Source organism: Diceros bicornis, chromosome 31, assembly GCF_020826845.1.
Source record: "Diceros bicornis minor isolate mBicDic1 chromosome 31, mDicBic1.mat.cur, whole genome shotgun sequence".
NCBI classification, from domain to species: domain Eukaryota; kingdom Metazoa; phylum Chordata; class Mammalia; order Perissodactyla; family Rhinocerotidae; genus Diceros; species Diceros bicornis.
This window is the reverse complement of record NC_080770.1, coordinates 1,894,993-1,922,750: the sequence shown is the minus strand read 5'-3', so window position 1 is coordinate 1,922,750 and position 27,758 is coordinate 1,894,993. Positions and strand designations below refer to the sequence as shown.

Sequence of the window (27,758 nt, the reverse complement as noted above, 5' to 3'; positions counted from 1 at the left end):
GGCTCCGGAGAGGAGGCTCCTGCTGGGAGAGGCTCCGGCCCCGGGACAGGGCTCCCCTGGGCACTTGAGGGGGTGGAGACGCGGAGGCTCTGACTGTTGATGGGCTGGGCCTGGGCGGGCCCCAGGGACCACGGCATCGCCCGGGAGAAGGGGCGTCCTGGGATGGGTGGGAGACCGCTGAAGAGAGGCTTTCTAAAGAGGGGTTGTCGGGACAGTGGGTAATGTCATTAAGTGATTTCAAAGGGTCTTAATGAAATCCCCTCTCCGTCTGCAGGACCGAGTCAAAAGGACTTTGGAGAGGAAGAGGCGGAGGCTGACAATCGCGGTGGGCCTTCCACTTGACTGGCCGGCCCTGGGCACGGGTACTGTGGGGCTCCTGCTCCACACACACTCAGGTTTTGACCCTGAGCCAGGCCGGTCTCCTCTCTGGGCCTCCATCACGTCCCCCGAAGGCCCAGGAGACCCCGCACTGCCCCGTTCAGGGAACAGGTCAGCGGGGGAGGCTCCCTCCCCGTCACTCCAGGAGGACGCCTCGTAAACGTCCCCTCCAAAGCCTCAAGCACACAGCCGCTGGACATCACTACTGACAGGAGGGGAAACTGATGCTTGGGAAGCCATGAAATGTTGGGGGAGGGGCCACAGCCTGTGAACTCGGGCCAGGAATTCAATCCCTCTGTGCCTCATTTTCCCCATCTATCAAACATGGGTGAAACCATGTCCTACTGACGTGGCTGGGCTGGGAGCAAGGCCATGGGTCGCGTGCAGTAGGTGCTTCCTGCATGGTCCAGGGCGGATCCTCAGGCCCGCATTCCCAGGGTCCCCATCAGTCGGGGTCTTTCAGAGCTCCCTCTGCATCCCCCACCCTGCTTCCTCTGACATTTTTTCGAGGCATAGACATAAAACCATTCTCCTCGTGTGTTTCCAAACACCCCCAAGTCCACAGGCTGGGAAAGGACAGACCCCTCACCCCAGCACCCCCACCTCTCCCTCCTGGGACAGTCACGAGCAGATGCTCACCTTTCCAGACAGAGTTTAAATTCACATGTGCACGTGCCGTGGGCTCTGCAGGCACCCGGGCAGCAGCCTGTGATCCAAGCTGTTCTGTGCTGGCCTTCCCTGTTACGGGCACAAAGGAGCCCCCGAAGCCCATCCATGGGGACCCTCCTGCTGGTTTGGCCTTCGGTGTAGTGTTTCTCAGTCCACCTGCCGTAACCACGTTCAACATCCCCCCACAAATGCACATTCACTTGTATCTGACGTGTGGCCATTGAGGGACACCCACACCCATACCCATACACACCCACACCCACTCCAGCAGGCAGAATGGCCCTCCAGGAGTAGTGCCCAGCGGTCCTGACCGCTCCTCATTGCCCTGTGAAGCAGGGCTGCCCCCACATCCCAGAGAGACCCTTTGGGCTTGCAGGGGGCAGCCACAGCTCAGAGGGCACCTCCTCTTGGGGTCCAAGGCCCAGCCACCCCCTCCGATCCCACTGGCTGGTACTGCTGGCCTCTGCCCCAGGCGGCCAGGTGAGCGCACCCAGGTGGGCGGCTGTGGGTGGAACAAATGAATGAATGACAGCTGGAGACACTCCCAAAAGTGTGCCCCCGTGTCAAAGGATGGAGACACGGCCTCGGAGGTTAGGCACACGGTGAGCAGGCACCCCTGTCTGTCTGACCACAAACTCCCTGTTCTTAACTGTCGGGAAGCTCTCGAGCCCCCTCCCCACCCGGAGCACCTCTGCCCCACCCGTCTCCCGGCTGCCGCCAGCCACAGGATGAAGCAGGCACAGCCAGGCCCTGAAAACGCTCCACAAACTCCGCATCGGCCTGCGCAGCTCCTGTTCCCTGGCGCCCTGCCTCCTGAGAGCCCTGCCAGGGCCTGGCACCACCGCCCCCAGCCGCCCCTCTCGCTGCTAGCAAGCCTGCGGGGCCAGAGGGCACAGGCAGATTGCTTTCCCCGCTGCCCACAGGGCCCTGGTCCCCTCGGGGAAAAGGCCTCATTGTCCCCCCACCCTGGCCCCCGCCTGGCTCGGAGACACCCGGGCTCCGGGCAGCGAGGTCACCGGGCCTCGCACAATCCACCTGCAGCCGCACCAGCTCCAGGAAACCAAATCCCAGCGGCAGATGACAGCCGCGGGCGGCAGGACAGAGCGCCCATTCAGACCCCGCCGGAGCCAGCCTGGCCCGACCTGGCTGCCGCTGCCCACCTGGGCCCTCCCACACCCCGGCACCCGCCTCCCCGAGCCAGCGCTGCCCAGACTGCCCTCCAGGGCCACGGCCGGGGTTGAGGGGCTGGGATGGGCCCCGCCCCGGGGTGCCCAGGAGAGGTGTGAGGGCGTAGAGAAGCAGGCAGAGATCCCGCCCTCCTCCAGGGCCTGGGACAGCAGGCAGCCCGGGATGGGCCCAGGGGACTCCCCAAGCTGAGTGCTAAGGGAGACAGTCCCCCCTCCAGGAGGGGACTCAACACACATCAGGCAAGTCTTTTGCCCCCATTCATGGATGAGGAACCGAGGCAGGAGCACTTGACTCGCCTACCTGAGTTTCCACACGGGGGAGGAGCAGAGCTGGGTGGAGCCGGGTGTGTCTGACGCCCCACGCTGCCCCTCGCCCTGCCCAAGGGTCCCCTCTGAGTGAGCAGATGGAGAAGGTGGCCTGGAAGGAGTTCTGGGCCAAGCCGCAGCCCGCGGGAGGGCGAGACACGTGGAGGGAACAGCGTGAGCAAAGGCCCAGAGGGCCAAGGACTGCTGGACATCAGAGGGCCAGCCTCCGGCTCCAGAGACAGATTCCCGACCCATTTCACAGATGGCCGGCCAAGGGGCAGTCGAGGAGGCACACTGATACATGAGTCGCACTGAGAACAGAAGCCCCCCCCCCGAACCCCTGCAGGAGAGACCCAGAGATGGTCTCGCTGTCCTGTCTCTCGTCACCTGCCCCCACTCACCCCCAGCCCCCACTCAGGCCCAGGCTGCAGCTTCACGGGCCCCATGGAGACAGGGGGGCAAACCCCAGCCTCCGGCCAGTCTTGACTCCCCCCACCCCCCAGACAGAAGGAGGCCATTTCTCTTCCAGCGGGTCTCCAGCTGGGGGCCATGCGGGGAGAGAGGGATGGAGCAGGCAGGGAAGTGGAGGTGGGCTCAGCCACCCAGGCATCAGTGCAGTCCCGTCCCCCTTGGCGGCCGGGCCCTCGGCCGTGCGGGGCGCCCAGGTTCTACAGACAGGACGCAGGTTCCAGGGCTCCTTCTAGGCTGCCCGGGGCTCCCTCTCAGCGTCAGGCCCGGCTCAGAGGCCGTCCTGCTCTCCAAGAGCTGGGCCACGAGTTGCCGGTCACTCAGCCCTTCTGCCCGGTTGGTGACGCTGAAAAGAGCATCCTGTAGCGAGATGCGTGAATATATCAGCTCCGACCCAGGGCAGGAAGACCCAGCGCGGGAAACGGGGACTGGAAATGCCTGCGGGTGGAGGCTGGTCTCCAGGCCTGGCCCCCATTCTCCGCGCACTTGCCAGCAGCTGCCCCAGCCCCTCCCAATCACCACCCCTCACCACCATCACCTCCACCACCTGCCAGATTTGCCCTTCCTCGCCTCCATTTAGCAAACTCCTACTTATCTGCCAAAGCCCAGGGCAAGGGGCTCCTGCTCCATGAAGCCTTCCCAGAGGGCCAGCCAAATGTGGCCCAGGGTCTCCCTCCCAGCCCTTGGCACCCACTGCAGACACTTTGCAGCTGGTCTCCCCTCCAGACAGGGCAATGCCCCTTCAGCAGATTATGGAGGGGACACATAACAGACAGAACCCTTGAGCATGTGTGTAGGAAATGCCGATCTGCAGGAAGCCAGCTCAGGCTGCACCTGTGATCTCCTGAGGACAGGAGCTGGGAGCTGTGGTCATTCACAAAATTGGGCGCTGGACCCCACCATTGGCTGACAGTGTGGACCTGACCCTGGAGAATAGGAGATGCCCACCAGGAGCCACGGAGGAGACAGGCACACCCGCCACCTGCTCTCCAGCCACGCCTTCCTCCAGCACCCCAACCCCACAGACAGGCTGCACTGCAGTCCCTCAGGAGCCCCCTAGGGTCCCACCCTACATGGGTGCCTGCTCCTCTGGGCCACCCACCCCAAAAACCCTTCTTACCCACATCCCACATCTGTACAATTTTGCAGGCAGCCTTGGGAGAGCAGGTTTCTTAAATTCTCGGTGCCGCAGCTCCCCCACAGGCACACCCGCAGAGACTTGGGAGAACGAGGTCCTGCCTGCCCGCCCGCAAGCACAGAGGATGGCCGCCATTCTCACCACCACCAAGACTGTCTTTACTTCGCTTTTCCCAGCATCTCACACATATAACCTTGTCCAATGAAGCTCACTACAGCTTCCAAAGAACAGCCGAGGGCCAGGTGCCACCATGTCCCCTAGGCACAGCACCTCCCAGCATCCCCGTGGTGAGGGCAGGAGGGGTGACTCTGCCCATTTACACAGCAAAACTTCGAGGCCCGGGTGGAGAAACGCCCCACTCAGGCTCGCATGGCTCCCAGGCAGAGACCTCTGCTCCACCTCACACGCACAGCCCACAGAGAGGCCGAGGGTCACGAAGCCACGTCACAGATGGGAGAACTCCTGCCCCTTGGGATAGCTGGTAGCCAAAGCCCCCACTCCTGCAGTCCAGTGCCAGGCTGTACAACAGGTAGCTTCCCACATGCCCACACCCTCCCCCTCTGAGCACACCTGTCCAAGAGACTCGGTGTTAAACACTGGTCCCTAGACCCCCAATTTCCAAGGAAATTAGTTGGCTGACTAATTTTCACTAGAGTATAACTGACTACTCAACTTTCAGCTTGCTCCTTTCTGGTATAGTATTAGCACCCCAGAAGGAGAACCTGAAGAAGACCTAATCTGAGCCCTGAGGTATACATTTCGGGGGAGATTTTTGAATTCTGACCCCTGCTAAGGGGAGATAATTGACAATTCCCACAAATCATGACTCAGTCCAGCGCTCGTGCCGTAGGACCCAGCGCCTACCTGCGTATCCAGCATCTTCCCTTGTATACCCTGAACAGAATCCCAGGCCTCAGCCCCACCCAGCTGACCCCCAGAACGCACAGTGGTCCCTCTCCCCTCCCTCTGCCTCACTGAAGACTTGGCTCAGGCCTTCCTCCTCCAGGAAGACTCAGCGTCACCCTCAGGCTGGGTCAGGGGCACCCCTCGCCCCATCACCCCTTCAGATATGCCGGGAGCTGGTGCTGAAGGGAGGAGGGACCACAGATGGATGTCACCCTGAACAGCATTGCCAAGACTCCCATTTGTCCACCCGGGGGGCCGGGACCCAGAGCCAGCCACACATTGTCCTCTATGCCTCCCAGTGCCCCCCAGGCCTTTGAGGGTGTCGGAGTGTGAGCAATGCTGTTGAAAGTCCAGGGGACTCAGGGGCACCAAGGGACCAGGCATCTGTCTGCCCAGCTCCCATCCTCCTCCTGCCTCCAGGGGCCCTGGTCCTCCTGCAGCCTCAGTTTCACCCTCCGAGGAGTCAGGGGGTTCCTCCAAAGCCACCCCGCACACACTTGGAGTTCTCTGAGGGCTTGATCCCAAGTAAGGAAAGGAAGAGCCTCCAGGTCATGAGCGCTGGCTTGTCACTCAAGCCCAGGTGACCAGGCTGAAAAGCAATGTGCCCATCACCAAAGATTTCCCCAAATTTTTAAGGCTCGTAAAACATTCCAAAGGCACCGTTTTCAAAGATTTAGGGCCTCAAAGACCATAGGGAAAAACCAAAAACGTGTCCAGGTGACCACTGGGCCAGTTTTTAGTATCTCCCCAACAGAAAATTTCCCACACCTGGTCCCACCCATCCATGCCCCCTCCAGCACCCACGGCAGGATTCTAGCCAAGACCTCCACATCCCTGAGAACCCTGCCCAAGAGGTAGGTAGGCAACAACAGGCCCAGACCGGGGACGATGGGGGCAGGGGCCACATCCAGGAGCTCTGCTGGACGGAGGGTAGGCCGGGGTCTGGGTGCCTGCCCTGGCTGCCTCCTGCGCAGACCGAGCCCGGGCCGGGCCGGCCTCAGCCCTCCGGATGCCTGGCCCAGGCCTGGGCCGCGAGGGGCCACGGGCCGCAGGCGGGGGTGGGGGCCGAGGTCGAGGGTCCGGCCAGCTTTAATGCGCTGACAAAGCCTCATTTGCAGGTCAATGCCGCGGCACACTCGCCTCTCCCCTCGCCCGGCGCCCTTTGTCCGGCCGCGCCCGCTCCTCGCGCCAGATGGCCGCGGAAATGCTAATTTCGGGCGCCCCCCGCCCCCGGGTTTAATTGCGCCTTTGCAGATGGGCCGCGAGTGTGCGCTTCATGCAGATGAGCGCGGCCTGGCCGCACCGGCCTGCAGGCCGCCGCCCTGGAACCCCGAGCCACGGCCGGGGTGGGGGAGGGGAGAGGAGGGGAGGGAGAGAGGGGCGCAGACGCCCCGCCCCCCCCCCAGCGCGCCGCCGGACACGAGCGGGCACCCAGCGGGCCGGGCGCGGGAAGCGCGCCTCTCTCTTTTCATTTCTCCAAAATGGGATCTTAAGTGATTCTGAATGAAAACAAATTGGCCCGCTTTCTTCTCCAAACAGACGCGCGGCGCGGTGGGGGCGGCGGGCGCGGGGGAGGGGTGGCCGGGCGTGGGGAGTGGGGGTGGCAACGAGACCCCTGCCCGGCCGGGTCCTCGCACCGCGACGCCAGGGCCCACGCCCCCGGCGGCACTTGGGGGCAGCCTGGTAACTCCTGGCAGGCGGGGGAGGGGGGCCCTCCTCTAACCGGAGCCGGGGCTCCGGGACGCTTCAGGCAACCAGAATGCAGACGCCCCTCCCCTAGTTTCAAGCCAGAAACAGATGCCCAGGTGGGACTGCATCCTGAAATGGGGCAGGCCACGGCGGGCACAAGCCAGCCTCTTGCTCTGTCCACCTCCAGCTCCCGCAGGAGCAAAGGCCCGGAGCCAGGCCTCTGGCCCCAGTGAGCAGGGGAAGATCCTCGGGATGCCAGGTCTGCACCCGCAGCTCTGTGCTCAGAGCCAGCTCATGCCTGATCACACAGTGTGCAGGGGGAGGTGGGTGTGCCGCACAGAATGGATGAGTGAATGAGAGAATGATGGGGCAGGTCTCTTCCTGACCTTTTAGCGTTTTTCAACCCAAACTTACAGCCGCTATGCGCTCGTGGGTAGTGGCCTTGCTCACCAGCAGCTGTGAGACTGGGAGAGGGCAGGTTTCTGGGCCAGTACGTACTTCTGACACGTAACGGGCCCGAGCGACCGTTAGAAAGAAAAGGGACCCGTTTGTTCCTCAGCTTTCCTGTTGTATTTTTGTAATCTGCTCAGGCAAAGGGCTGACCCACCAGGATAGGATGATCCCTCCACCAGGTCTGGAGTCGGCCGGCGTGGTGAACTGGTCCAGCTGCCACCAGCCCAGTCCTGGCGCCTGGCTGCTGAGCCCTCTGCCGGGAGGGCTTCTCCTGCCAGCCAGTCTCTACCTGCACCTCCTCCTAGACACTTCAGGGCCTCTGGGGGCTGCTCCGCCCGGGCAGTCCCCAGGCACCTCCCTCCCCTGGCTCCTCAGGGGAGCCCCCAGCCACCTTCACCTGTGGGTGCCCAGCGCCCAGCACAGACTGGGCCACGCCCCAGCCAGGACTCAGTGCCTGTCTGGGTGGCATCACGGGGGCTCCAGCCGACACTGAGGCCTGGGCCAGAGGGCTCAGCCGACCCCTGATGCCTGTCCTGCTGGCCGAGGATCTGTGCCAACACAGTGGTAAGCCGTGGGCAGGGGGCGGCTCGAGGGAAATGCACAGCCAGGACGCACCATGGGAGTTTCCATGGTCACAGGATGGAGACTGTTTCCTATCAATGTGGAAATAACAGGTGCCCCCCCCCAGAGCTCCCCTTTCATTTTTTTCCAGGAAACAGTTCAAACGGGATTTTGACACTCGTTTACGACAAACGTAGTTTGGTCCTAGCCCCCTGCAGTCACTTCATTAACCAGAGACTTCCATCTTCCACCTGGGACTGGCGCTGGAGCCGGGCAGCCGAGGGACCCCCCTGCAGAGTGTCCTGGGACGGGCCTGGCCTGGGCCTCGTCGACCACCCTGGCCCCCATTTTGGGTGTGATGTCTGCACTGCTGTGCGGTTTCTGTAGAGCACCTGCGTTTTCTTCCTGTTCAGGTTGCCGCTTTTCAACCACGGCCTCCCCCTAAACCTGTAACTTGGGGAGAGTCTGGCCTGTGGCTAACACGCCTGCTGAGGCGCAAGCTGTCTTCTCCATTTGGGAGATTTGAAATCTGCCAGATCTCTGAATTTGAAATCTCTCTTTCCAACCGTTTGTCTGTTTCTTTGTTTACCAGACTCATATCGTGGGTCCCTTATACCTCTCATCATGCCTAAATATTTTGAAAGTAAAACGCTATATGTGTATATATGTGTGTGTGTGCGTCTGTTTACTCTAGTGCTTTAAAATACGTACTGAAATATGTACTTTGGACCCAACAAGTAAATATGGGTCCCCAAATCGTGCAGAGCCCCAAACTGCCGTCCATTGTTATCGCCGGGTGAGAGAATCTATCTGGGGGAAATTTTCTTTTCTTTTTTATACATTTCTGTATTGTTTGCATTTTCTTTTTACAATGAGCATGTGGTATTTCTACAATCGAGGAAATATAAGGCTATTTTCATTTTGGGAATTAAGAAAATAAAAAGCACCAAGGGTTTGCCAACCACGTGACCTGTGGGTTGTGGCAGCAGGGCTGCAGGCTGGCCCGGCGGCAGGGGAGCCCCCGCCCAGCCCCGCACAGGGGTCCGGCGGCAGGACCACCTCCCAAGAGGGGCCGCCGCAGATCGGAGTCCTGGGGGCGCCTAAGTAACTAAACCCCCTTGGACAGAGGCCAGGGCAGGCCCACGCCGTGCCAGATTCCACCCGGGCCTCCTCCCGGTTCCAGCAAAATTCCAAAGTATATTGTTGTTATCGTTATTATTTTGCAATTACGTGACATTTTTTAAATGCCTGGAGTGTTTTTTCAACCATTTTCATTAGCTCCTTCTCACTCTGCCCACGAGACAGGTCAGCATTTTGCTTGCCATGAAGCAGGCCAGCCAAGGCTCAGAGACATCCAAAAGCCTGTGTGGGTCACACAGCAACGGAGTGGTGGGGCAAGAAGGGAGGTTGATATCGGGGGCCCCAGGTCTTCCTGTAGAGCTGTGGGGTCTGTCTCACATTTCAGCCCGTGGGCTTTATTTGGATTTAGGAATTTCAGGTAGGGGGGTGGATTTGGGAAAGAGAAGAAAAAACAGGAATGTGATAAGAGAAAATAAAAACAAGAGGAAAGCCAGAATCAGGCCCAAGAGACAGAGACAAGGAGAATCGATTACAAGGGGCGGGGGCCTGGCAGAGTGGCCACTCAGATGCCTGGGCAGGGGACTCGGGCACTTGAGGTGGCCCTGCTGGCCCTTCCTCCCTGCACCCCTGGACCAAGGCCGGATTCTGAAGGAGACTTGGGCCTCAATTCTCAGTGTGCGTGGGGGGCTGGGGATGAGACAGCATCCATCTCTGGTCTCCCATCCTCCAAGGAGAATATCCAGTCCAGAGGGGAGGAGGGATGGGCCTGGAAGGACAGGGCTCCCCAGATGCCATTTGGGGCCTCTCTGAAATGTGGGAGGCCCTGGAGCCTGCATTAGTCATGACCCTCAGTCACCAAGCCGACTCCCAGCCTCAGGAGAAGGCGCCACGGCCCTGCCCCCACTCCCATGCTGAACCAGGCTGCAGAGGCCTAGACAGGGCAGTTCGCCACTGGGCATCCCGGGGCCCAGGGCAGGAAGCTCCAGCTGGAAGCCCAGTTTCATGGGCTGAATTGTGTCCCCAAAATTCCTACGTCGAAGTCCTAACCCCCAGCACCTCAGAATGTGACCTTATTTGGAGATGGGGCCTTTAAAGAGGTAATTAAGTTAAAATGAGGTCACTAGGGTGGGCCCTAATCCAGCATGACTGGTGTCCTTATAAGAAGAGGAGATCAGGAAGCAGACACACACAGAGGGACGACCATGTGAGGACACAGGGAGAAGACGGCCGTCTACAGGCCCAGGAGAGAGGCCTCAGGAGGAACCAGCCCTGCCCACACCTTGATCTCGGACGTCCAGCCTCCAGGACTGGGAGACAGAAGATCCTGTGGTTTAAGCCGCCCCAGCCGTGGGACTTTGTTCCAGCAGCCCCAGGACACTAATACACCCAGCGTCCACTCCACCCCAACTCGACTATCCAGACCCATGCAGCCAGGGTGGACAGAGAGACCATGCTCCAGACCTCCAGACCAGCAGCAGCCCCCTCCCCAACCAAGGCAAGATTTCTGATTCAGTGCATTAAGCTGCTTCCCAGCCAATTTCCCTTAGTGTTCCAACACCGAGGGACACATCGTGAAAGTGGGGAGTCCCCCAGAATGCCATTTTCCAAGGCCAAGACAAAAAAGCCATGTGCCGAGCTGACGGCTGTGTGCCCCAATGCTAAGTGGGGACCCTGGACATTTGGATCTGGCAGGCTTGTGTTGCTGGGGAGGTTTGGTGCCCTGGAGAATCAGGGCCCGCCTGGAGGCCAAGCCCGGCCCCGGCTGTGGAGCCGCGGGGCCTCCCTCCTGCTCACCGGGGGCTTCATTAACAGCCTCGTCCAGTCCAGCTGGAGTCAGCTGATTATCCCATTCTAGTGGCACTGGGAGCCCCCCATATCTATTTTTCCACCCGCACATGTTCAATTAAATTTTGCTTTTGTGCCAGAGAGGCCTCTGATGTGCGCATTTCTTGGGACTTTTTCCATGTTTCTTTATGTCCTCGAAGCCAAAGTCAGTCACTAAGTTTCAGAAAACACCCTCCTGGATTGGAGCGGGTAAGAGGAAAGAAAAACAACACAAAAACAAAAGCGGAAGAAACAAAAGAGAAAGCACTGGCTGCCTTTATCCAGAATCCTCCCGCGAGGAGACAATTCATTCCAATTGAAATGTTTCCATTGTGCGGTGTTCACGGAACGCGCGGTCACGTTGGGCAGAAATGCAAATCCTCCCTTTTCCTTTGATTCAAATATTTAAATTTTCAAATATATATGCTGCGACAATCGAATGGCAGCTGACCTCACTTACTTTCATAGAAGAAATGCGGAAGCCATGGGCGGCAGTTAATCTAGCCAGCAGTGGCCCCCATAGTCCTGGGGGTGGGGGGCGGGGGAATAATCCTTTTATTCAGACATTTGGCTTAAAAGAATAACAAGGAGAAAAAGCTGGAACATAATTGCATTGCATGGAAAACAGAGAAAGATTTTTTTCTCTCTCTCTCTAACGAGCTTTCTCTTTTTCCTTCCTCAAAGAATTGTGGCTCACGGCCAGGGGCTAGTTTCTTGTAAAGAAATCAGGAGTGTTTTCCTTCCGCTGTGGTCCCCACTCCCATCCACCCCCAAGGATTGTCATAGTTGGGTTGCCTGTCACTGGCTCATGCATTCATTCGCTCATTCACTCATTCAGTAAACTCCTGAGAAAGACCTACTGTGTGCCCAACTCAGCCGGACTCTGGGTGAGCCAGTGTAACCAGACACTCCCAACTAACAGCAGCTTCCTTCTAGTTCCTTCCTTGGCGGCAAACGAGGGACTTGATGCTCCAACAGAGCCATCCCCTGGCTCTTGGAGGTGCCATAAAACAGGACAGGCCATCCATGCCTGCAGAGTTCCCTTTGCACCTGCCTGGGGCCCCCAGAGCACCTGAGAGCCAGGCGTCTGAAGGAGGGCAGGGGGCAGAGGAGGAGGGACCCCTCCCTGAGCCAGCAGGGCCAGCGTCTGCCACAGTGGCTGTTGCTAAGTCCTGCTCCTGGGCAGGGGGCTCCCAGAGGACCCGGGCCCAGCTCATCAGCAGGGCTGGGTCTTTAATATTTAAAGAGCTCTCCCGGACATTTCACGAACTCCCCGACACGATTCTCTGTGATGCGTGAGCTGTCGGGACATCTGTCTTCTATACCTAATAAAGTCGCCCCAATTCAGAATGAACTCCTCGGCATCGCTTTGAATCCGGGCTCACATATGGTTGGTAATTAGCTGGCTATCTCTTGGAGTTAAATGATTTTTTTTTCTCGCCCCGTTCGCATCCATAATAGACGCGAACAGAGTTGTGATTGTTCCCTGTTGCGGGACATTCTGCGCCTGAATGAGCGGGGGCTGCTGTGTCGACGCGGATTTGCCATATGGTTGCGCGGAGCCGGGAAGAATGGGCCCCTGTGTGTGCGCCCAGGACGCGGCGGCGCGGGCTGTGCCAGCCGGGCGGAGCCGGGTGCCCGACGGCGCAGGAGGAGCGGGCGCCGCGGCCGCACCGTCGGGGCGCGAGGTTCCCGCGGGCGGGCCGGGCAGGCAGGTCGTGCGCAGGGACAGACGCCGGGCGCCCAGGGCCTGCTCCCCGGCAACGGGTGCACGGAGGACGCGCAGACGGACGCACCGACGGGCACACGGACTGATGGACAGGTCTTGCCGCCCCGGGGCCCTCGCGCCCATGCAGGCCGCGGACCGCGGCGGGGGCCGGCACTGCGGCTGCAGCAGCCCCATTGTGAGGCCGACGAGACAATGGGCGGCCCGAGGAGGCACCTGCTCGCCTGAAAGGCCCATAAATCGCCGCCGCGTCCAGCTGCCTTCCCGCCCCTCCCCGCGGACCGGCGAGCCGAGCGCGGCCACGGCCGGGACGGAGGAGCCTCCCGCCCGCGGCCGCGCGGCCGCCGTCAGTCCGGGCTGGGCCGCCAGGCACCGCAGCGCGCTCCCTCCCGTCCCGCGCAGCTGCCCACGCCCACCGGAACCCACGCGGCCTCGCCTCGGTGGAGCCCTGCGCCCCAGGGCTGCTGTCCGCTCGGGTGGTCAGCACCTTTCTGCAGCGTCTGTCCTGCCGGGCGCCCACGCACCCACTGGGCGGCTTCTGGCCCGCCCAGGCTCAGGGCGCTCACTCAGGCTGCTCTTGAACCAAATTCTTGAACTTCTGAACCCCAGTTGTTACCGTTGCTTTTGTTTACAGTGTCGGGAGCCCAGGAAAGCACCCTCTTCAGAGTGCCAGGATCCCGGCTGCCCCCCCAGAGCCTGGGGATAACAACCGGCCTCCGGCCGCCACCCCGGGGTGCTGCGCTCTGCCCCTTCACCTAAACTAGGGCCCAGCCCAGTTGGGGAATCCCCAGCTCCTAAAAGCAGGAGCTGACACCCTGCTGTGTCCCCCACACCCAGCCTTCCCTATCCTGGGTGCAAGGCCTGGGACCCCCTGCGCTTCCCACCCACACCCCATTCAGAGGCTGCGCTGAGGCGTCAGGCTGGAAGGGACACACTCTCAAGAGCCTGAATTCACAGCTTTCACCTCCTGGACGCCTGCATGTGCCCCCACCATCAACTTCCCCTTATAATAAAGAAAAGCAGCCTGTAGCCGGGGGTCACTTCTGAGACCCCGGGGGCGTGGGCAGAGATGGGGCAAGTCTTTTCCAACACACACACCAAGTCTTTTCCAACACACACACACACCAGAGCCCCTGACTTGGGGGAGTGGCTTTTGACCACTAACTTCTCCACGTATCTGATGCAGCTGCCTATCTCCCCCGATGTTATTTTAAACATCTTTGGTGACCCCAAGTCTCCCTCCTTGGAGGGTGGAAGCAGTGGCAGGGACAACAGACAGGAAGTGGTCAAGGGCTACCACAAGGGCTGTTCTGCCACCTCGGGAGCACCCAGGCACTGCAGGGAAGGCTCACCTGAGGGCACAGCCCTGGAGTCGGGGAGCAGGCCCTGCTCCAAACAGCCGACTCAGGTGGGCACTGGAGATAGCCGGGACCTGAGGAGAGGGACGGGGTGGCCCCTGGCTGTGGACAAGGGTGCCGAGGCCAGCTCTTCCCTCTACGGCAGCGTGCCCTCGTCTGGATGGACCCCGCCCCCCCCCCCCCCCCCCCCCCGCCTCTCTCCTGGAGGGAGAGGGCTCCTGCACAAGTCCTCGGCACGGCAGTGCTCGCGGCCGTCGTCAGGTGTTGGCACACGGATTCAGCCGGAGTTTTCTTCCAGGAAAAGGTGTGCATTCAGCTCTCAGTGCTTTGGCAATGCCAGTCCTGTGCTGGTGGCCTGTGGCATCCACCCCGACGGTTGCTGCATCCCGGGGCCTGGGGAGCTGGCTGTGAAGGCCAGGCCTCAGCGCTGCTCCAGGGTGCCGGGCAGAGAGGCACACCTTGGGGGGCTTCCAGCCTGCCTGGCTCTCCTGGTTGCAGAGGGTGCTACCTGACCCTCTGGTCTCTGGCTCTCTCAAGTTTAATTATCCGGTGCCATTCTTATCACCCCTCCCCTCCCCTATAAAGGGCCAGCATTTCCCCCACTCGTTCTCTTCTCCCTGACATATTAGAAGAATGTTTTTCCATTTCCTTTGATGTCTTTTACAAGTTGCATCTCATTTCCTGCTTGGGCATTTCTGACCTCGAGTGACTTCTACCAGCTAGGCTGCGTGGCTGCGGCTCCTCCTCGGGGCCCCGCCCAGACGCCAAGGTTCGGTCCTCGCTGTGCAGTGGCCCAGCCAACTCAATTTCCTCCCACCTTCTCCACCTTTCCCTGGGCCTCTGAGGGGGCAGCCCCTGTCTGGCCTTAGACCGAGTTTCCCAAGAGAGGCTCCTCATTGGGAGGCCCCATCTCCCCATGGAAACTCGCACAGATCTGCTTCCCCAAGACCCATGCTCTTCATTTTTCTGAGGTTATTCCCCTTTGGGCAGGCTGGTTTTGTTCATTTTGCCTCTTTGGTGGGGTGAGCTGGGTGGGAGGTGTGAGGGAAGCATGGGGAGCAGGGGGCCCCGCACCCAGGCGCAGAAGTCTGTCTCTGAGCCCCAGAGGCTGTGGGAGGTTAGGAGCCCGGCAGAGCGGGGGGCTGGGGTCTGCTCCCTAAGCCTGGTACCCTGCGTCCACAGAGAGGCAGGTGTAAAACTGAAAACAAAATGAGCCCTGAAATGAGCCACCAAAAAGAAAAACAGAACAAGAAAAAACAAACGAGAGTCGTTGGACAGAATTCAAATGGTGTGTCTTTCTCTTTCCCTCCCTCCCTCCTTCCTCCTTCCTCCTTCCTTTCTTTCTCTGGGCCTAAAGCACCACAGAACCAATGAGAGCACCTCCCTCGAAGGCTGGGAACTGTGTGCCAGGACTGGGGACAGCCCCTGCCCCTTTGGGGTATAACAGACCAAACAGAGACCTCCTGGCACAGGAGGGCGATGGCTGAGGGAGGTTTGCACAAGAAAACAGAGGAGACAGACATTTACCTTGGTCTCAACCCCCAGCCGAGACCCCTCCACAGGGACGGGGGCTGGATGGTGGCGTGGCTGAAGCTGTGGTCAGTCTCCCGCCGAGTCCCTGCCCGCTGGAGTGCTCCCTGGGAGAGAGGCAGTGTGCAGCATGACCCCCACCCAGAGGCTCCTGACCCGCTCCCCCAGCCCAGACCGCGTGCATGTTCTAGGACTGAGGGTGGAGGTGCCGGGGTTGGGTGATAAACCCCATGTGACCATCCAAGTAAAAAGCCCCCAGGTCTCCCAGACGAGGGGCTCCCTCCCACTCCACCGGCCAGTCGTGGTCTTCCAAGCCTGAATCCAGAAGGGCCGTGGGCTGGGGTGAGCACCACAAGCAGAGGGTCTGAAGAAAGAAACAAGGCTCAGGGACAGATGTCAGACCACCGACAGCTTCAGAGACCCAAGAATATTTGAGCTAGACAAGCCCTCTGAGACTCTCCTTTCAGAGAGGGGAAACCGAGGCTCAGAGAGGGGAGGGGGTTTATCCTTTTCTTTCCTCACCATAGACATGCCCCACCCCAGGGAGAGGCCAGCTGGGGAGGTGTCAGACCCCAGCAAGGAGGGGGCAGTCTGGATTGGGAGACAGTCAAGAAGACAGCCTGACGCTGGCTGTAAACTCATGCCCTGCTCTGTCCCTGCTCTGACTGCTCACCCCCTGGACGAGCTGTGCTGGCCCCTTAGGTCCATGGATGGGGCTGGTACAAACTCCCCGTGTGTTTTTTGCGTCAGCCACAACCAGCATGGCTGGAGCCCCTGCCCACGGGCGCCCAACACCACTGACGATTGCTCCACCCACTCTGAGATCCTCTCTGCAGCAGGGGCACCCAAGCCCCGACCATTGACCCCCCGGGAAGGAGCTGCAGGCAGGCAGCAGTTCCAAGGGGAGGGGATGATTTGTGTTCACACACAGACCACAAATGTGACACCCCTGTGCTCCTAGGGCCCATCAGTGTGGCCTATGTGCCTTCTGCAAAGGATGGTTTGCGTGGGTGACATTTCCATTTTTATTACTATGGCAGTCACCAAATATTGACCAATGGCTCAAAAGAGGCTTAGCAGAGCAGGGACATATGGACCAGCCAGGACTCTAGGGCTAACATGGGATGTTCTCTATGGGCAGGGACCATCCACCAAGTGTGACATGCCACAAAAGCAGCCAGAAAGAAGTGAGGCCCTCCGGGTGGAAAGGACTGTCTGGAAAAGGGACATCACTGGACCGGTCCCCTGTGCAGGGTCTCTTAGGAAACTTGGCACGGCAATGGCGTGAGGTCATCCATGGTTTTGTGTCATTTTCAAACAAAGCACAGGGCCTTCCGTGGAAGCCAACAATGTTCTTCTAGAACAAGGGAAAAAAATGCAAGCTGAGGGAGGCTGCCCTGAGGTGGGGAAGGGACCACCAGGGGACCACCGTGTGCTTGCAGGAACCACGCCTGCTCAAGTTGCGAGGGGGGGCATTTGCCCGTAGGAGGACCCGGGGCCTGGAAATTGCTTTAAAAAAAAAACAAAAACAAAATTAAAAGTTGGGGGAGGGAGACAAATCACCGTGATTGGAAAAATGTTAATGATTGTCAACGCTGGCGGCTGAGGCGTGGAGCGCGCTGCGCTCTTCCGTTAACTTGGTGTATGTTTGCGAGTTCCCGAGTTCCCGTAGGAATGCTTTTAAGGGAGGTACAAGGGATTCCGTTACTATTGCTGAGAAAATTTAAAACCAGCTACAAAGTTAACAAAAAAGAGAGAAATTATACATATGTATATACATGTGTGTATGTATGCGCTGTGTGGATAATATATATACACATTGTATCTGTATAAGCATGTATCACATATTATATATATATATATATATATATATAATATACCACATATACAATAAAAGAAGGCAGAAAGGGCTGCTGGCAAAGTGGCCTTATTGGGGTTGTCATAGTGCCATCTCTGTGGCCTTGGGGAGGAGGGGTCCACGCTGCCACATGCACGTGCCCATGGCTCTGCCTCTCGCCCAGACCCAGCTCTGATGTCTGAGCAAGAAGCCACTCTTGGCGTTTGGTCGGTTCAAACACAAGGAGGTGTGCTCAGTGACCTTTTTTTTCTGTTATTCCTCAAAGTCCATGGTAAAGGAAAACAATTTTGTTTTAAATGTAGGTAATGATTGTTTTGTGAGTCCTGAAGTAAATCCCCATCCCCAAATGTGCTGGGTACCAAATGAGCTGGGTACTAACTGAGCTGGGTACTAACTAACTGGGTACTAACTGAGCTGGGTACTAACTAACTGGGTACTAACTGAGCTGGGTACTAACTGGGTACTGCCAGGAAGGGCTCTGTGGTCAAGATGGCTGCAAGCAGATTCTTCTCAGAAGCAGAGCAGAGCCAGATCCCCCACCTTGGATCCGGGCGGTCTCAGTAACTTGCCTGCTTAGTCGGATGAGGCAGCGGGGAAGCCGCTCGACTTCCCAGGCTCAGCTGTTAGAGAGCCTGGGCCCCACGGGGGCTCCCGGAACACATGTCCCCAGAACCGAGCCACCATGCTATGAGGAAGCCAGAGCAGGCCCACAGAGAAGCCACATGCGAAGGACCTGAGGCCCCCAGCTGGCAGCTAGCTCCGCTCTGCCAGGCATGGGAATGTGAGCCGTCTTGGAAGTTGACCCCCCAACCCTGATCAAACCCCCCTAGCTGACACCTCATAAAGCAGAGCCAAGCCACTCCCCAGTACTTCCCAAATTCCCTACTCATAACTCGTAGGTATAAACAAAAGCGTTGTTTTAAACCACAAAGCACTGGGGCCGCGTTTACTTGCAGGAGATCATCGGAAAGGTGTTCTCGTGCCAGTGGAAGACAAGGTCCCGATGCCAGTGCTCGCCTGAACTTCTGCCCCCAACACTGAACAGTACAGCTGTGGTCGTGCTTCAGGGCTGAAGAGGAGGGTGCCACAGCCAGCTGACACTGAGGCGGGCTGGACCAGAGGAGGACCACACTTAGGGCTCTCAGGCAATGGCTGAGACCAAAGCATTTTTTCCTGATACCACTGAGGCCACCAGAGGCCATTTCTATTTCTCATTCCAAGGAGCATATCTCAGTGATAGAATCTGCATCTGGACCAGCCCTGAGACATGCACTGTGGGGCTCAAATGTGCCGTTCCCACATTTCAGAATAAGCGATGAGGCCTCTTGAGTCTGCCTAGCTGTGGGCAACAGCTCAGCCTGAGAGTCGGGGCCATTCCCAAATCTCCATCTTTTTCCTCCTTCATCAAAAAAATAAAATAAAATGAATTACTGGACGTGTGTGTGTGTGTGTGCACGCTTGTGTCTGTACATGTGAGTCTGTGTGTGTCTGTGCGTGTTTGTGTCTGTATGTGTGTCTCTGTGCATGTGAGTGTGCGTCTGTGCGCATGGTGCGTCTGTGTGTGTGTGTCTCTGTGTGTGTGTCTGTGTGTGTGTGTGCATGCAGGAAGTGTCATGGGACCGCTCTTGGCTCACCTCTATGGTGGATGCAGGAGCGGGGCTGGGAAGAGGGAGAAGTGGAGCCGTGATGCAGATGAGACAAAGGTCTCACCCCACCCCTCCGGGGCCTGGAGCTGGGATGGTGTCTCCGAGATGTCTGTTCAAGGCAAGGGCCCGGGCTCTGTCCCCCGCGCCCACCGGTCACCAGAGGTAGGTCATCTACGGGAAGGGTCATGACTTCGGAAGAGAAGGCAGGCCCCCTGAGCTGCCGGCCGCCAGCCCTCATGTGGTAGGGACCTGCGCCGCAGTCCTTCAGCTCACACACTGGGTCCACACTGTGACCTGGGACTCCAGCCTCACTTCCAGAGCCGGGGTCCCGGACAGCCGGCCGTGTCAGTGTGGAGGCAGTAGAAGGAGAGGCGGAAGGGGCTGTGTGGGATTTCATTCGTTTGGAAGCTTGTTCCCAGTTCAGTCGCTTCGGGAGAGCTTGGGATGATTAATCCCCTTGGTGGGGATGAACATACGGCCACCACATCCAGCGATGCGGTCAGAATCTGTGTTGTTGTCGCACTAGCCCTGCAGAGGGACCGCTGTCCTGTCCTCAGGCTCTTCTGTTGCCCTGTGCTGTTCATTCCACCCACAGCTCCCTCTGCCTGGATGCTCTCCTCCTCGCCCACTGGAGACAAACACTACAGCAGAACAGAAGGCGCCTGGAGGGGACACACGACCCGGCCACACTGAAAGACTCAGCCTCCCAGCCCTTAAATGTGACAGGCTGGGGTCAGCACCTATAGGACACTGGACGCAGCACTCAGAGAGGAGTCTCTGTAAGTTCTGGTGTCCAAGCGACAACTCGACAATGCCACCAGGCCCTTGCTGTCATTCCTGGAAACCTAAAACAATGGGTTGAGACTTTCAAAGGAACTGTCTCTGTCAGCTGACTCTACTTTATGCTGAATAACAAACATCGCCGTGGCTCACACCAGCTGCAGAGAATTTCTCACTCGCCACCACTTGTGGTGGTGAGCTGTGGCTGGGCTCCCCTGCATGTCAGTGGAAGGGGCAGCCCCTATTCCCATCGGGACCCTGCGGGTCCCACAGTGAAGAGATAAGATCGTGGCTCCATAGGCCGGCTCAGACAGCCTCTGCTCAGCAGCGGCAGTCACACCAACCGCAGCTCATTCGCCAGAGCCAGTCACGTGGCCCAGTCTGATATCAACATGCAGGACATGGAGAATCCTCCCCCAGGGCGGGGCAGCAAATATTTGGACAATCATGCAATCCACTGCAGAGCCAACTAGCTGAGGAACGGACCAGGGCTCAGGCTCTCCAGCCTAGCCAGGTCAAACCAGCAAGGTCTGGAGATAAAAACCACAGCTGTCCGTGTTAATTTTTAATTATGCTTTGTCCTTGTTGTGTCTAAATTGGAATGAGCTTTCTTTCTTTTTTTTTTTTTTTTTTTTACTCACTTGAAAACTGGTGGTTGGCATGGTCCACACAGGGGAAAAGTTTGAAAAACAGTGTCTCGGACAGGCGTTCTCATTCATTGCTGGTGGCAGTGCAAAAAGGGACAGTCCCTTTGGTGGTTTCTCTCAAAACTCAGCGTCCTCTCCCCGTACGATCCAGCAATCATGTGCCTTGATATTTACCCAAAGGAGCTGAGAACTTATGTCCATGCCGAAAACCTGCACAGCTTTATCCATAATTGCCCAAACCTGGAAGCTACTAAGACGCTCTTCAGTAGGTGAATGGATGTATAAACCAGGGTGCGTCCGGATGAGAGAATATTATTCAGGAATAAAAGGAAATGAGCTCTCAAGCCATGAAAAGAAATGGAGGAGACTTAAAAAACTCAGTGAAAGAAGCCAATCTGAAAAGGCCACATACTGTATTATTCCAACTCTATGACATTCTGGAAAAGCAAAACTATGGAGACAGTAAGATCAGTGGTTGTCAGGGGTTGGGGGGAGGGCTGGAGAGGTGCAGCACAGAGGAGTTTTAGGGCAGTGAAATACTCTGTATGAGACTATAACGGTGGATACATGTCCCTATACATTTGTCCAAACCCATAGAACGTACAACACCAAGAGTGAACCTTGCTGTAAAATATAGACTTTAGTTAATAATAACGTATAAATTTTTTTTTTTAAGAAACAGTGCTCTGGAGACAGCATGGGGGGACAGTAGCCGGGGCTGTGTCCTGGCTGGGTACTTTGCCAGGGAGTGACCCTAGGCCAGTCACATCACGTCTCTGAGCCCCACGTCCTTGCTGGAGTGCTAAAGAGCCATTGCAGGACAGTTGAGGAAACTAACACTGTCCTGGTGTCCACAGGGTCTGGCTGAGAGGGGAAGTCAGGGCGGGGGGCCTGAATTACAACTTATGTCCAAAAGAAGGGGCTTTCACTGGCTCTCCCCTTCTCTGGGAAGGCTTCCTCAGCTCTGAGAATGGCCCCCGCTCACACGGAACCAGAAACCTGACGACTCATCTTGCCTGCTTTCCCGGACCCCCACCCCCACCCCCACCCCGATGGGTCCATCAGCAAGTCCCACCAGGTCTCCCTCCCAATATATCTCACAGTCCCCACCTCCCGCTCCAGCCCCTCTGGGCCACTATTCCATGAAGACTCCAGGCCTCTGGGCCTTTGCACTGGCTGTTCCCTCGGCCGGCAGGTGGGAAACTATCTTCTCCTAGTTAATCCTCATGGCTCAAGCCCCTCACCTCCCATCAAGCTCAGATGTCACCTGCTGGGAGGCTGGAGGGGCTTCCTGGCCCGGCCTGCTTTAGACCTAGCCCCTGGGCCTGGGGCCCAGCTTTGCTCACACCTAACACTCCTCACCTTTGCCATGGCTCTCTTATCAGGGTTTCCTCCCTCACCTCCCACTGTAGAGGCAGCTCCTACTGGCAGGGAATTGTGCCGCTTCCATGAAGTTGCTGTGTCTCTGGCGCCCAGAGCAGCCTCTGGCATGCTGGAGGCACTGGGAACATTTGCCAAACTGGTGCCTCTGCCTGGCGGCCACAGCAGACCCCAGCCCACCGCCACTCCCCTCTCCACCCAGCAGCCTCAGGATGCTTTTTACAACTGCCTCGGCTTCTGCCAGCCCTGTTTCAGTCCCTCCAGGGGCTCCCCACTACCTGCAGAAGAAAGCCAACCTGTGACCCCAGCCCATCAGACCCAGGAAGGTCGAGGAGACCAGTGGGAGAGGACAGGGAGCAGGGAGGCCCAGCAGGCACACCCCAAAAGGCACTCTTACATTGAATAATGTTTACACCATGTGCGGACCCAATACCCACCAGCAGGCTAGGCCAGCTGAGGGCCCCAGCTGCCCCCTCGGCCGGCTCTCCTGCCTCCTCGGGACCCTCTGGCTCCAACACACTCACCTGCTCCCTCCTTTGTCCTCCCTCAGGCTACAGGCTCCATCCCACCTTCGCACCACCCCGTCCTGTGGCTTCCCCCAGCGCCCAGCTAAAGAGCCTGCCCCCCACTGCCCCTTCTCAGCCTCTGCCTGGTCCTCATCGCTTCTGTATGTTAACAACTCCACATTCTGTCCACCCAGCCGGGTCCCCAGGAAGCTGCCGTACCCCAGGCGCCTTGCACCATGCCTGGCACACGGCACATTCGCAGTGCATGTTTGTGGTGTCACAAAGGGAACACGTCATCCTCATGGTCACTGCAGGCCTCCTGTGTGTGCCAGGCACTGCCCTCCACACTCCGCATGCATGATCTCACACTCCCCTCATGTAGCCTGGGGGGCCCGGCTCCCCTCCCCACCTTGTGGCCACCCTCCAAGGGACAGGCTAGTGCAATGGTTTCAAATTGGAGCCCCGCCGCCCCAGTCCAAAGTCCTGGGCCCTGCCAAGGTCAGCAGCTCATCCTCGGGCAGATTGCTCCATGCCTCAGTTTCCTCCTGACAGAAACGGGGAACATGATGGACCTCACTGGAAGGACTCGCTGAGGATGACCATGCTCAGCACTTGCCTGGCACAGAGAGAGGACCCAGTGCTGCAAGACATTATGGTCCCATGATGGTTGTGGTGGTTGTCACTGTCATCACTGCTATTATCATCATAGATCCCCAGGGTAGGTGGGTCAGACTGCGACAGAGGGCAGACCCACCCGACGGCTGTGCTGGCCGCAGTGCCCTGAGCTTGGGCGAGGACTGAGGGACAAGCAGGAAAGTGCCCATCCCCACGGCATGGCCCCACTCCTGCTCTCCTCCAAGAGCACAGGTGGGAAGAGAGCTTTGCAAACGGTGCCCCAAATATCCTCATATGAGAACCGCAGGAGTCACAGACGGGAAACTGAGGCCTACAGAGGGAAAGAAGGGCTGGCCTGGGGCCAGACATGTGACTCAAAGTCCATTGCTTCTTCCCTGTGGAGGGCAACTTCTGGGTGTCTGCAGCCGCTCCTGCGGGGGAGAAACAGTGCTGGCGTTCACCTCCCATCCTTACACAGCCCTTGCACTGCTTTTGAGAAAGCCACCTTGAGTGACACTGGGAAGCTGGGTGGCAGGGGCCACGGCTCTGAGTGGCCGAGCGGGTAGGGTGCCTGGCCATCCCTGTCTGCAGAAGGAGACGGCTGCATCAGTTGTGTTTGGGGGCTGTGAGGTGCCCAGCCCAGCCAAACTCTGTCCCTAGTAACCATCTGTAATTCAGGTAGGGGCCCATGGACTCCCCGCCAGGCCACAGCCCAGTGCCCACGCAGCTCAGGCCTCAACTGCCCGCCTCCTCCCTCAGCCAGGTTGTGCTTCGCCTGGTCACACAGGCAGGTGTGGGGGAGGCCTCCTCCGCAGAGGAGCAATTTGAAGCCTGAAGTCAAGTCTACGCAGGTCTAACTCCTGGGTTACAATCAGGCTAATGCTGAGCTGAAGGCGGCAGGGCCACCGCTCTCATTTCCCAGGGGGGCATTTCTCAGGGTCAGGCCCCAGCTGGACCTTGGGGCCAGGCCCCATCGCCCTCCTCCCTGGCCCTTCTCTGCAGTTGGGGGGAGGTGAAGTTAATTACATGTCTAAATGCATCTTGAAAACCAGGGGTTGAGCCCAGCCTTTGTTCCTGACCTGTGAGGGACATCAGCCTTGCGTAAAGTCCCCAAACGGGGAACTTGAAAAAATACACCATCAGTTCTCGGCTTCTCCTGGCCCAAGGCACCAGCAAAAATACTGCTAGCCGACGTCACCTTTTCCATTGTAAGCCATAATTTTCAGAGGTTTATAGGTCAGCTATAAAAAAAATAAATAAACCTCTCCTTTTTCACTAAAAGGGAGCACTTTGAAACCAGAAGGCTGGTGGGTGCGCGGGTGGACCCAGCCTTGAGTTCCTCCGGATGGAAGGATCCCACACCTCCCCACCCCCACCTGGCCGTGGAGCCTTGCTCGTCCTTCCCCCCTCCCCTCCCCGGCAGGCCTGCAGGCTGCCCCTCCCCCCTGCGGCGCAAATTGGCCAGGAACACATCAGGGGTCCTGGAGCCCCACGCTGGGGCACCCTAGCCCACGAAGTTGGGGACCTTGGAGCAGTTGGGGCTCCACCTTGTGCGGCCCCTGAAAACTTGAGAGCAGTCAGCAGCGGGGGTCTCGTTGGCCCAGCCCCTGCAGGTGCCCACTTGAGCAGGATGCCTCCGCCCAGGGCAGCTGGAGTGTGGGTGGCTTCCTTGGAGCAAAGGGAAGCAATGTGCCCGCGGCTGGGGCACAGTCCCGCACGTGGGGAGTGGGGGTGACAAACGCAGGTCGAGGGCGGGGCCGCTCCTCCCTAAATTAGGGGCCTGCAGCAGATGGACGCGGGCCAGCCCTGCCAGGAGAAAGTTGCGCTCCTTTTGGAGCGGACAACCTAGAAAGTAGCCCAGGCTGCCCCGTGTCCCGTGTCCTCTCTATCTCCCTAGCCTCTGGGGGTGCCAGAGAGGAAAGCTGGAGGCAGTACAAGCACACACGGAGCTGAGGTGCAGCATTTTTCGGCCTCTTTATTTAGAACCCGGCGGACGAGGGGCCGGGGCAGTGGTGCAGACGGCTCAGGAACCATTTTAACAGATTTGTCTTCAAGTTTAAAATAATCATAATAATAAAAGAGACAGCGAAAGCGCGAAGAGACTGCAAGCTAGATGGGCTTGTACGGCAGCTACAGCTTGTGAGCGACCCCCTCCCCCCAGAGTCCGCTATAAAAATAAATTTACATTTGTCGATAACCAGATGCGTATGATGTGCCTTTGGCATAACCAATAACCGAGCCGCGGCGTGGCAGAGCGGCCCACGCCTCGACATAAATAGAAAATATAAGTTAGTATAACTTTAAAAACTTTTTGTACAAATATACATGTTTTTTTTCTTTTTTCCTTTTTTTTTTTCTTTTTTCATTTTTTTGCACTGAGTTTCAGCAGAGATTAAACATTTTATATAAATGACTCTTAAAGCTTTACACCTTGGGACCAGTGTACTCCTCGTGCAGAATACATTTAGATATAAAAGACGTTATTAATACATTGCACAGTTTTCAAACTTTAAACACAAAACCGAACGCTGCTCCGTTGGCAGCTGCCGCCGGTTGCTGCTACATGGACGGTCCCAGCCGAGGCCCAGCGCTCCTGTCCTGTCCGCTGCCCAGCGGGCTCCCTCGGGGCTCTTGGGCGCGAGGCTGCGGGAGAGAGGCTCGTGAGCGAAAGGAGACAGAGTGACCGCGAAGACCCCGCGGGGCGGCTCCTGCCCGCCCACCAGGCCCGCCGAGCTCACCTCACCGCAGCCGCTTGCGCGGGGTTTGCTCCGCCGAGCCCACGGCTGGAGCGCCGCCGGGCGCGGTACATCCCGCGGGGACCTCGTTGGACGCCTTGGCCTCGGGCGCAGGTCTCTTGCGCTTGGCGAAGAAATCTGCGGGCGACGGCGCGCGCCGCGGGTCAGGGCGGGGCTGGCCGGGGAACCCAAGAGGGGGCCGGGAGGGGGCGCGGGCGGCTGGCCCGCCGGGGTGAGGGCGCCGTCCCCGCCCGCGCCGAGGTCCGCGGCGGGTCAGCTTTGTTTACGTCGCCGCGCAATGTGCTGTGTAAGCATTTCCCCTTGTCCCGCGGCCAAGCCCCCCGGGGATGCCGCCGCGCTTAACCCCCTCCGCGCCGCGATCACCGCGCCCGGCCGCGCCCGGGGAGGGGATCTAGGGACCCGGGCGAGGATCGCGCTCCGAGGGGGCCAGAGTGCGCCCTCCCATCCCTCCCGCGCGAGCCGCTCCAGCGCACAACAACAGGGCGGGGACCGGGTGCGGGCGCAGCCGCGCCCTGCGCGCTGCGGGCCCTTTAATGCCACGGGAGGAGGCGGGGACCAAGTGAGGCCCCCGCGAGCCGGGGAGCCCGGCCGGCCGGACAAAGCAGGGCCGGGCCGGGGCGGGGCCGCGCGGGACTCACCGGAGATGAGAGGCCCGGGCAGCTTCTTGATCGCGGCGCCTCCGGCGGCGGCAGTGGTGGCAGCAGCGGCGGTGGCGGCGGCGGCGGTGGCGGCAGTGCCCGGCGCGGGGCGCCCCGAAATCCCTGAGTGCAGCGGCTCGGCGAGGGGCTCCTGGCTGCGCGGCGGCGGGACCGCCTCCTGCTCAGCGTTCTCCTGCGGCGCCACGGCTGGGGCCGGGGTGGGCGCCACGGCCGGACCGCTGGACGGCGACGCCGGCGCCTCCCCGAGGCCGTCGAGGGGCTCATCGGCCGGCGGCCCGGGGGGCGGGCTATCAGCCGCGCCGTCCGGGCGGGGCCGGGGCGCCAGGAGCAGGCGACAGCGCCCCACCTGCACCGTTTCGCGATAGAAGGCGGGCACAGAGTCGCTGTCCACCTCCGTCCACTGCAGGCGCCCGGGGCCCCGCAGTGGCATGTCCTGCTGGAAGTTGTAGTCCCAGCGGCGCTGGTCCTCGGCGCTCAGCTCGGCCAGGCGGATCTGCAGCTCGCGGCTCAGCTCCTCGTGGTCCACGGGCCCGAAGAGGCTGCGGCAGGCGCTGGTGCGCGCGAACAGGGGATAGGTGCGGCGGGCGACCAGGCGCTCCATTGCCAATACGCTGCGGAGATACACGTCGGACATGGCCGGGGGCTCGCGGGCCCGGGCCGCGGAAAAGAAGAGGAGAGGAAGAGGAGGAGGAGGAAGGGAGGAGAGGAGGGCGGAGGCCGGGAGCAAGTGAGACCCCGCGGAGCCGGAATCTGCATTTGCAAAGGGACGCGGCGGGAGGGCGGGCGCGGCGGCTACCTGACTGTCCGGCTGTGGACTGCTCCTGCCTCTCACTCTCTGTGTCGTCCGGCCGGCGGCCGCGCCCCCTCGGTGCCTGTCCTCGCTCGCTCGCTCAGGCCTGGCTGGCACCCACCGAGCACAGAGCACTTGGCCTGTGGAACGCCCAGTCCTCGCGCGCCCCTTTATACGCGAGGGTCCGACCTCCCCCCCCCCGCGCGCGGGCCCCGCCGCGATTAGCATAATGTAGTATTTTCAGTTTCAACAACACCGCGGCGATTGGCCGGCGCCGCGCTGCCCCCGCCCTCGGCGGCCTGGCCCCCGCGCGCCGCCCATTGGCCGCGCGCACACACACCCGAGGGCAGGCGGGGCGCGCGGGCCGATTGGCGGGGCGCGGGCCGCGCGCAGTAGCGGGGAAGGGGGCGGTGAGCGGGGCGGGGCCGGAGTTAAAGGGGCTCTGCGGGCGGTAACGTGACACCGCGGCGCCCCGCCCCCTCGCCCCATCCCCCCCGCTCCCGCCCCCCGCCGGCTCCTTTGTCTGCAGGCGGGGGCTGTGCGGCGGCCGCAGCGGCGGCGGCACGGGCGCCCCCCTCGGCCCGCGCCCCCTCCCCGGCGCAGCGGGCGGCGGTCCCCGGCAGGCCCGGCGTCCGGCCAGACCCGATTCGTGCCCCGCGAGCGCCCAGCTCCACCACCCGCGCTCCCCATCGGGTCTCCCGCGCCAGCTGATGGGGCTTTAACCCGCCGCGTCCAGCTCGTCCCTGGCTGGAGCGAGACGGGGTCTTTGGCTGCCCCCGCGCGGCCTGCTGCGCCCGGAGCTCGTGTCCCTGGCAGGGTTCCGCGCACCTGGAGCCCTAACACACCTG

The 27,758-nt window shown here is 59.8% G+C and overlaps 1 protein-coding gene across 1 annotated transcript; it reads right to left on the bottom strand.

Moving 5' to 3' along the window:
• Positions 1-24,655: 24,655 nt before the first annotated feature.
• On the bottom strand, positions 24,656-27,067 carry CDKN1C (cyclin dependent kinase inhibitor 1C). Its single transcript, XM_058526146.1, is given in 6 exon segments — positions 24,656-25,237; positions 25,239-25,321; positions 25,324-25,348; positions 25,444-25,578; positions 26,467-26,731; positions 26,917-27,067. Coding segments are annotated over 5 exon segments (528 nt in total). The 5' UTR covers positions 26,722-26,731; positions 26,917-27,067; the 3' UTR covers positions 24,656-25,207.
• Positions 27,068-27,758: the final 691 nt, after the last annotated feature.